The sequence below is a fragment of the Equus caballus genome, chromosome 1, assembly GCF_041296265.1.
Source record: "Equus caballus isolate H_3958 breed thoroughbred chromosome 1, TB-T2T, whole genome shotgun sequence".
Classification (NCBI taxonomy): Eukaryota; Metazoa; Chordata; class Mammalia; order Perissodactyla; family Equidae; genus Equus; species Equus caballus.
The window spans coordinates 175,504,483-175,514,724 of record NC_091684.1 but is presented as its reverse complement, the minus strand read 5'-3'; the positions used below and the strand labels follow the sequence as shown (position 1 = coordinate 175,514,724).

The 10,242-nt window shown below is 48.3% G+C and overlaps 1 protein-coding gene across 1 annotated transcript; it reads left to right on the top strand.

The window, feature by feature from the left end:
- Positions 1-532: 532 nt before the first annotated feature.
- On the top strand, positions 533-4,100 carry LOC138925080 (granzyme B-like). The gene is made up of 5 exons (XM_070273608.1): positions 533-803; positions 1,943-2,090; positions 2,624-2,759; positions 2,965-3,225; positions 3,872-4,100. The coding sequence occupies exons 1-5, from the start codon at positions 749-751 to the stop codon at positions 4,079-4,081; spliced, it is 810 nt and encodes a 269-aa protein (XP_070129709.1). The 5' UTR covers positions 533-748; the 3' UTR covers positions 4,082-4,100.
- Positions 4,101-10,242: the final 6,142 nt, after the last annotated feature.

The following is a 10,242-nucleotide window of genomic DNA, read 5'->3' as shown; positions in this document are numbered from 1 at the left end:
TCTCACAGACCCGCTGATGGTTTGTTTTGGTCCAAGGAATATCAATTCCAGGAACTTTGCTCAAAATCGTGGGAGAAGAGAAGCTCTGATTGTCACAGAATATTCACATTGAAAGAGGTGATCCTAAATATTCCAAAATACAAGCCTAGACTGGTAGCCAGAGAGGAAGTGGGGTTACCATTTGGGGTTTGGGTGTGTCCAGCTCTACATGCTATTTAGGCAGGTCCAGCCTCTATCTCCCACCACCAAGCAGACCCCCACTACAGCCTTTACCAGCTGGTACCACCGATTCTCGGTCTACCCCAGCTAACCACCATCTTCTCAAGTGGGGGAGCTATCACGCTCATCTCCCTGGAGTTAGCTTGCTAAATAATTATTCTTGACTTCATCAGGATGGAAAAAGAGCCAAGAGGTGAGAAAAAGAGACATTCTTGATTCGGTCACTGAGGGGCTCCTAGGCTCCAGCTCCTCTGCTGGCTGCAGCAAAGGCTCCCCTTTCTTGTTCTTTCTTCTTGCTTTCACTTTGTGACTCAGCACAGGGAGTGCAAGTGTGGTGAGACTGCTTCTGTCACCTACCCAAAGCCAGAGAACTTCAACAAATCACCTTGCAGATGATGCAAGAAAACCAGCAGCACAGGTGGAGGAGGTCTGTAAGGCCCTGGGCCACACCCCTGCCTTCCTCTCCCCGACCAAGTATTTAGAAGGAAGAGCTACCAGCAGCTCTGACCTGGGCGGACTTTCAAGGAAGATGCAGCCACTCCTGCTCTTGTTGGCCTTTCTTCTGCCCTCTGAGCCTGGGACAGGTGAGTGACCATCCCCATGCCAGAGACTCCAGCCCAACTCACAAAACCCTCAGGACTCCTGACCCTTCTACCCAGCACAGTCACTGATTTTCCTCAATTTCAGACCAAGAATTTTCTAGAACCCAGCTCCCATCCCAAACTTAGACTAACAAGTCTGATGTTGCATAGACACCCAACAAGGATGTCAGGAAGGCAGGGTGTTCACTAAAAGATTCAGTGTGTGAGCTTCTCTCTTATCAACTGGAAAGCCAGCTATTCATAGAAAGGCCTTTGGCAGTGGAAATGGAGCTCTAAAAGACAAGTAATTAAAATCCCTCAGTCCAGCTCAGGAAAGGGCAGATCAGACAAACCAGCTGCAGTAGTGGAACTGTCACTGGAACCAGCCAAAAAACAGTTTCACTTCTTGGTGCCCTCATCCCCAAACCCCTCCAAGGAGAGGACCCCAGGGAGCAGTGGAAGTCTGAACGGGCTGGGTGTCTGCATGCAGGGCTTTCCTGTTGCTTTGGCTCTGCCAGAGGCCCAGAGACCCCATTTTCCACCCCACCTCCCCCCGCCTTCCCAAGCCATAGGCTGCTCCACACAGAGCCCTCCCTACATGATGATGGCCTTCAATCCTACAAGCACAATCCCCACCAAACCTCAGCAGAAAGCTAAGTGAAGGCCATTCATTCACACAGTCAAAAAATGTTTACTGAGATCCCAGGACAGGTTAGCCCACAGGACATGAGGATTGTAGAAAATCCAACTCCACAAGCTCATGGACAGATTGTTAAATACGGGCACCAGTCAGGACCTTAGCAAAGGCTCAGAAGGGTTGGGAGACTCCCTGACACAGAAGGCGTCAGCAGGGCCCTGTCCACAATCCCCTTGGGCTCCACCATTGTGAAGACAGCTCTCACCCCTCCCATACATGGTCTGAAGCAGGACAGGGACAAGAAGCACCATCCTCCGCTTTCTCAAAGGGGGGTTGGAGGCTCCACATCCAGAAAAGGTTATTCTGCTCCAGAGAGAACCTGGGAGGACTCTCGCCTGGTTTCTGCAGGGTATTGTAGACCCCACCCTCAACTGCCACCTTCTGGAGCCTTCCTTCCTGACCACAGCTGCTTCCAGAAAGCTCATCTTCCAGTTTTTCCTTTCAGCAATCATCATCGGAGGACATGAGGTCAGGCCCCACTTTCGCCCCTACATGGCGTTCATTCAGGTTCCCATGATGGGGAAGATCAAGAGGTGTGGCGGTGCCCTCGTGGAACTGGACATTGTTCTGACAGCTGCTCACTGCTGGGGAAGGTGAGAGGCCCCTGACAGCTGACACCTCCTGAGTCCCCAAGAGGGAGCCCTGTCCTCTGCCCATGGACAGCAGCCGAGGGGAGCTCCCTCAGCTTCTGGTAACTCAGCGCCAGAAAAGCTCTTGCGAGGAGCCATCTGAGAGCATGACTGGGCCATGGAAAGTGAGAAACAGGACACAGAAGCTTTGCAGTCCGAGGGTCAGAGGTGAGAGCAAGAGGCTCAGTTGAGAAGAGAGACCACACTGGCCAACTAAAGCAACTGTGGAGGATGAAAGCATGCATTCCAGTCAATAGGCAAGCTCAGAGTCCTTTCACAATATTGCCTGAGGGCAAGAGAAAGTTTCCAGAAGCCCTCCTCTCAGTGTCCTTGAGAAGCACAGGACACACAGTCACTTAGAACCAGGCCTTCATGTTGTCTCGATTTCCCCTAGGTGCAGCCTTGCCCTGCGCCGGCTGTCACCCTCCCATCATGACTCCAGGGCTGGATCTCCTGTGACCGATTGCCCCCACATCCCCAATCTCCTTTCCCTGCAGGTCAATCAGGGTGACTCTGGGGGTCCACAACATCCAGAATCCAGAGTGGACCTGGCAGGTCATCCCTGTGAAAGAAGCCATCCGCCACCCAGACTATATTCCTGGAGACAATTGCAATGACATCATGATACTAAAGGTAAGGGAACCTCCCTGCTGCTCTTGCTGTCCTGGGTCCAGATTGCTTCCCCTCCCAATGGGGCCTGTCCCTTTTCTCCTCCTCATCTTGGCCACCTGACTAGTCCCAGTGGCTCAGGGGAGAGGGAAGTCAGTGCAGCCCCATCGCGGTATCCAGGCCCAGGAGGCCACTGGCTGAGCTGGACTTTCTTGCCTCTTCTCATCAGCTGGAGAGAAAGGCCAAGCTGACTGCAGCTGTATGGCCCCTCAGCCTGCCCCGGGGCACAGCCCAGGTGAGGCCTGGAGAGGTGTGCCATGTGGCCGGCTGGGGGAAAGTTGCCCTAAATGGCAGTGACTCCAAGACACTGCAGGAGGTGGAGCTGACGGTGCAGCAGGACGAGGTGTGCGAAGCCCGCTTATATGATTATTACAACAGTACCACTATGCTGTGTGTGGGGGACCCGAAGGAAAAGAAGGCTTCCTTTCAGGTGAGACTGGGCATCTGCCTAGCTCTGCTCTGGGGAGAGGGGTATTTCAGGACCTGGAGACCCAAGCAGTAGGGACTCCTCCACCCCCTAGACTCTGATCTTTCTCCTGGGAAGAGAAGGGGGCAGCAGCCAGAGTGGGGAGTCACAGGCCTTCTGGGAGCATACCAGGGGCCTGAGATGCATCCAAACGTGGTGCTCCATCCGAAAGATGAATTTACAACACTCTACGCCACGCTGGGCACACGTGTTAGAAAACTGCTCCCTGGGTGTGCAGCAGTCAAACCAGGTGGCTCCTCAGAGCTGGCTCCCATCTTGGTTAAATGGCTCACCTTCCACGGTGAGTGTCAGCCTCACCTGCATGCTTCCATGTCCTTAAACGGTAGACGGAAGCACAGTCCCACAGCGCCCTCATGGGAGAGGATCCAGGACCTGGGGGAGGAGAGGGAGCTGCCCCTTGAGTGAAATGAAGCCGTGACAATGTCCAGGGTCAGGACTGGGCAGCTGAGGGGCCCACAGGGTCCTGCCCTGCTCTCTGATCTCCCACATGGAGGCCAGGCCAAGCGGCCATCACTGAGAGGGCGTTGGGATGCAGGTGGGCAGGATCAGGGAGAGCACAGACTCAATCCTCCCCGCCCTCTGTCCACAGGGGGACTCCGGGGGCCCTCTCGTGTGTAAGAACGTGATCCAGGGTGTGGCCCTCGGTGGACGAGTTGACGGGACAGCTCCACGGCTCTTCACCAAAGTCTTGAGCTTCTTGCCCTGGATAAAGAAAACCATGAAATCCTATGAAAAGCCTCTAACTGTAGGAACAAGCCCACCTTCTCGGGAGCTGATCCAGAATGTCACCAGCAACTAAATAAATGTCTCTGAGCTGAGCAGAAAGGGCTGGTTTCTTGTTTATTCACTGACCCACATTCACAGGCACCTACTCTGTGCTTAGAAGGCCAATGGCACAAATCTGCTGTTTTCTGCTTCCTGCTCCTCCCCCTCCCACCACCACCTCCCCCAAACCTCAAGCAAAGCTGTTACACAGCTCTTTCTGACCCACACCTTCCTCTGGGCCTGCCCTTCTGCCAGGACTGCAGCTAAGCACCATCAGGAGAAAACATGAACCTCTCTGGTCCTGGGGCTCAGGGTGAACTTCTTACCTCCTTCCCTGTGTTAGATGGCAGAGAGGAAGGGGGATGACACCATGGGTCCCGGACACCAAGCAGGCAAGCCTGTGGCTGAAGGTCAACATCACAGCCACACACACTGGGGAGGGGAGAGGCTGCCTGCGCAGTACATTTCTCTCCCACAGCCAGGGAGCTGGTGTGGAGTCAGGATGGGTCTCTGGAGAAGCTTCTCGATCTCACCCAGCCTGAGTTTCCTCCCTGCCCTCCTGTGACCTGGGGGCCCAGCTTGCCCTCCAGTCTCTGGGCTGCCCCTTCTTCTCCATCCCTGCTTTCCATGGAGAATTCTCAGTGTCCACCAACTCCTGTCCCCTCCACACAAGCCTGATCTGAGTTGGGCACTTCTTTGTAGCCCTATTACCTAAGATACCTGGAGGCCCATGTGGTTCCAGCAGGGCCTCTCCCCTGAGATCCTGCCCAGCTCATGCCCTGTCCTAGAGGGCTACCCAAGGGACCAGGCTTGTGCTGGCAACAGGCGGACTCATGGAGGACACAGCAGGCAGGCTGTCTCTCCAGAAGCCCTGCCCCATCTCTCACCTGGCAAGGCCAGCTCAACCCCTCATATCCAGCCCAGTGTCCCCCAAAGTGCTCAGGGTGCATTGGTCACCTGGGCACTTGATAACCTGAGTCCGTTTCAGCCTGTCCCTCTTAGTCACCGCTGGCCTCTAGGCTAAGACCCCTCACTGGCCACCTAGGCTGTCTCAGCCTTTTGAGTTAGCCCTACCCTCTCTGCAGTAGGACTGGAAAGCACCATTTTTGCATCAATAAACAAACACACTGATTGAGCTCTTACGTGCCCGGCGCTGGGGATCCACAGTGGACCTAATACAGACTCTGTCATCGGAACCCGAGGGACACTGACAGTGGGAGTTTCACCCAAATCATGTACCTCTCTCTCCTTCCTCACATGAATGCATGTGGCCTAGATCTCATGGGAAATCCACAGGAATAAAGTACTTGCGTGCTGTTCCTATTGCTGGTCACAGTCCATGTGAGCGTGAGCACGTGTGACTCTAGAACAGCAGGGCATGGGATTTGGAAATGACAGCAGTCATTTAGTTTCTAGGGATGAAGTCACCACACTCTGTCCACTAGAGCCTCGTCTTCAGCTAGAGGAGAGGGCAGCCCTTAGGGAGGGAGAGGGGCAGCAAGGGCAGCCTTACCTTCATTTGCCTTAAAAGTAGCAGGTAGGAATGTCATTGTACAGATTCAGATGGTAGGCAAAACTGTATTATGTATTTGCTTGAAGGCAACTAGAGTCAGACTCTAAACACCCACCCAACAGGACTGGCCGGAAAGCTGATCCCTGTGGTTACTGTACTGTACAGGGAGGTTCACAAGGTCTGGAAAAACGGAGAAAGTTCTCTTCTCATTAGACCATGATGGTCACTGCTGCATCCATGGTTTCCAGACCACCCAGATTTTTTGACTTGAGGAGATTTTTGGCTTGGAGCCCACACATAGAGTACAGGATCCTTTGCTGAATGAAGATCTCCCTGAGTTGGACTCAGCTCAGGAAACACTCCCAGCAGCCATCTCTCCAAGAGCTTGCCTCTCATATCAGGCAGGACCTGGGAACTGAGCATACGTTCTAGCTCTGAGTTCCTGTTCCAAACACACACAGCACTACCCTCTCACAACAAGGGGTACGTACTCTGGGATCATGTAACCCTTGAAGCTACGGCCTTTCCCACTTTGCTGTGTGCAAGGCAGGCAGCAACGCAATCTCTTCATGACTGCGGGCACTTTCACAAGGGCAGAGCAGTGAGGACACACTCTGATTCTGATTTGGAGCCGAAAAAATATCCCTGCTTTGAAGACTTGCTAAGAACCTGGCTCCTTGATGGAAAAAGACAAGAAGGAAAACTCCAAAAGCAAAACATAGTAATATTTAATAAGTTGCCCAGCCACATGTATATTGAGTTTAGATATAACATGTACTTGAGTAAATGGTTCTGTGGTTAAAACATGAGGACCCTGCTGCAGGTCTTCTTCCTGTGAGAGATGAGGGGGAAACACAGTCCCAGGAGGGGGCAGTGGCCGACTGAAGGGACCACAGAGTTAGAACAGAGCCTGGACTGAGCCCAGGAGCCCTGACAGCCAGGCCAGCAAGAGCCCGGACATGTTGTCTAACCCCCGCCCCGTGATGACTTCCTGGCATCCCTGAACAAGAGCTGAGCTTCTGCTCACACACCTCCCTGGAGAGGAAACCTCTGGGCTGCTATGCAGCCATTCTGTGACAAGGATTCCAAGGCCTCCCTTGGTGAGCTGAGGTCTGCTCAGGGGTACATTTGGATGGGGGTGGGTGAGCACCCTAATCATGCTGATTCCTTCAAATCTCCTTTGTCTGTGGAAGTGTCCCCTGCCCCACCCCGCCTTTGAGGAAACAATCCTTCTGTTCCTCAAGTACCTCTGTAATGAAAATTTAAATAGAAATAAATAAAAGATCTCTGGAATGACCTCAAGGAAATGCCTCTACTCACCCAAACCCACTGCCATCTCCCCTCCTTCCCTCCAGACCCACAAGAAATGCTGGGTCCCAGGACGGCAGGGAGAGAACTGCCAAGACAGCTCCTGGGGGGGAGAGGCCCAAAGGAAAGTGAGATCTTGCTAATTTCCTTCGTGAGCGTGTCTTGGGATGGCTCTTCCTTCCTGCCCACCACTGTACTTCTGCCGGTTCCCCCCTTTGTGGACTTACAGAACTCACAGGGTTGATTTCCTCTCTTGGAATCTCACACAACACTGCTTTCGTCCAACAAACACATTTCACCATAAAAGAAGTGCAGCCACTGGTTCCTTTTCGTCATAGGCCTATTGCTAGACTATATTCCTCATCCACAGGTTCAGGAAGCTCAGTGAACCTTGGGAAGGACAAAGAAAACCACTTCTAAGTACATAATAGTCAAACTGGCAAATCCAAAGATAGCAGCACGTCTGGCAGTGCTGTGGTGAAGCTCATGCACTCTGCTTCAGTGGCCCAAGGTTTGCCAGTTCGGACCCTGGGCACAGACCGGCACACTGCTTATGAAGCCATGCTGCGGCGCACGTCCCCATACAACAAATGGAGGAGGATGGGCACAGATGTTAGCTCAGGGCAATCTTCCTCCAAAATAAAGATAAAGAGAAAAGGCTGAAAGTAGACAAAGAGGAAAGCAATATGCATTACTTGAAGAGAAACAACAAGAATAACAATGAGTTCTGATCAGAAATGATGAAAGTCAGAAGACACTGAGATGACATTTCTAAATAGTTGAAAGGAAAAGGCAACCTATATCTGAATTCTATCTTCAGTGAATATATTATTTGAAAATGAGGGCAAAGGAAAGAAATTTTCAGAAAAACAAAGATACGAAAATTTATTGCCATCAGTCCTGCACTGGAAGAAAGACTAAAATCAGTTCCTCAGGCTGAAGGGACACGATCCCCATTGTAGGCAGGAAAGACAAAAGAGAAATAAAATTGTGAAATGTGACCCAATGTAGAAGAGTTTATATAAATTCCTTTCAAAGATCAATGACTATTTAAGGCAGAAAAGCTTTAGGATTTGTGGAATCTAGTAGACAAATGCATGATAAAAATAACTCAAAGGGTAGGAGGGGGATAAATGGAAATATTTTATTACAATGTTCTTATATGAAGTGGTATAACGTCAATTCAAAATAGACTGTGATATGTGAAGGAGGCGTATTGCAATCCTAGAGTAGCCAGTAAAATAATATAGAGAGAGAGAACTAAAGCCAGTAAAGAAGACAAAAGGAGATATGACAAAGTAGGAACAAAAAGAAGGACAAAGGAAGAAAAATTAATCACACAAGTGGAAATCAAGTGCCAACATGGCATTCTTCACCCTAACCCTATCAGTAGTTGCATTAGATGTAAGCAGATTAGACACTGCAACTAAAGGACAGAGATTGTCAATCGGGACAAAAAAATGCAAGACTAACTTTCTGCTGTTGACAGTAGACAGTCTTAAATATAAACACAAATAGGATGAAAGTAAAATTACAGAAGAAGTAAAAGACATATCCTGCAACACCAATCAAAAGAAAACAGCCTTGTCCTTGGAGTGTGCTAACTCTAGAATTTTTGGCAACCTATGAGATGAAATAGAGTGTCTCAGTAGAATTTTTATTTCCATTGTTTTCCATATTTTACTTCCATTTCTCTTAATATGAGAGAGCTTGAGACTCTTCATCATGTTTTAAACATATTTTACTGTGAACTGTCTAGTTTTTTGTCCATTCTTCGATCAGGTTTTTGGTCTTTTTCTTCTGAATTTTCAGAATTCTTTAGATATTAGCTCAATTAGCTCTTTAATTGTAATATATGTTACAATAGTTTTTTCCAAGGTTGCTGTCTGTATTTTGAATTTGCTTACTGGCATACAAACTTTAAAAAATTTTTTTTACAGGGGGCCAGCCCCGTGGCTGCGTGGTTAAGTTTGTGTGCTCCGCTTCAGTGACCCAGGGTTTCATCAGTTCGAATCCTGGGCATGGACATAGCACCACTCATCAAGCCATGCTGAGGCGGCATCCCACATGCCACAACTAGAAGGACCCACAACTAAAAATACACAACTATGTACCGGGGGATTTTGGGGGGAAAAAAGTGAAAAAGAAAATCGTAAAAAAAAAAAATGTACTTTAAAAAAATTTTTTTTACATATCGAAGTTTATTTATCAAACTTTTAATTTAATGTTTCTGGATATAGAGTCATTGCTAGAAAGTCTTTCCCCTTTCTAAGTTTATAGAGGAATTTATCCATGTTTAATCTACTGCATGAATGATATTATCTTGCATTTTTGAATCTCTTACCTGTTTGCAGTTTAGTCTGGTGGCTTATGTGAAATATGAATCCAACTTAATGTCTGAACAAATCACTGTCTAGTAGATACAGTATCATTTATGAAAAAGTCCATCATTTTCCCAACGATCTGAAATGCCCCCTTATGAAAAACGACATTTCCATATGTCCTTGGGAATGATTCCGGATTTTCTGTTCTGTCTCATTGGTCTCTCTGTCTTTCATGGGTCAGTGCCACACTGTTTTCAGGAAAGAAGTTTTATAAGATGTTCTTAATCTCTGACAGAGTTAATCCTCTCCCTTACCAGTCTTTTTTCTTTTTGTCATAACTTTCCTAGCTAATCTTGCTTGCTTATTTTCCACATAAATTTTAGAAATTGCTTAGAACTTGTGTAACACTAAGGCAATTGTTATTTTTATTGGAATCACGTTAAATTTATGGTGTAAATGAATCCTATCTGAGAACTAAGACCATCTTTCTATAACTCAAGTCTCTTTTTGTGTTCTAGGAGTATTTAAAATTCTTCTCAAATAAATTTTTCACAATTCTGGTTAAGCTTTTCCTAGCATCTTGGGTTTTTTTGTCGCTACTAACAGATTTTCTTTCCAGTTATGTCTTCAAACTGATGGTTTTTGTATATGGGAAAGCTATGGATTTCCTCCTAATTTTAAAACAATCTCAAGCTTACACAGAAGCTGCAAGTACAGTACAAAGAACTTTTGTTTTCTTGAGCCATTTGAGACTAAAGTTACTGACATGGTGCCTTGTCATGTCCCAAATACTTTAGTGTGTAATTCCTACAAACAAGGACACTCTTATATAACCACAATCCAGCCATCAAACCCAAGAAATTAGCATCAATACCATCAACACCATCTAATCTTTAGACATCAAATCATTAGCCTTACATTGTTTACTTATTAGATTAATCCCCACAGAGATTCATATAACAAATCTCCCACATCCCCATCGTCCCCTAGGTGGGTCCCTTCCTTGCTCTATGCAGGCTCTGGCATTCCACATCAGTAGCCCCTTTATGC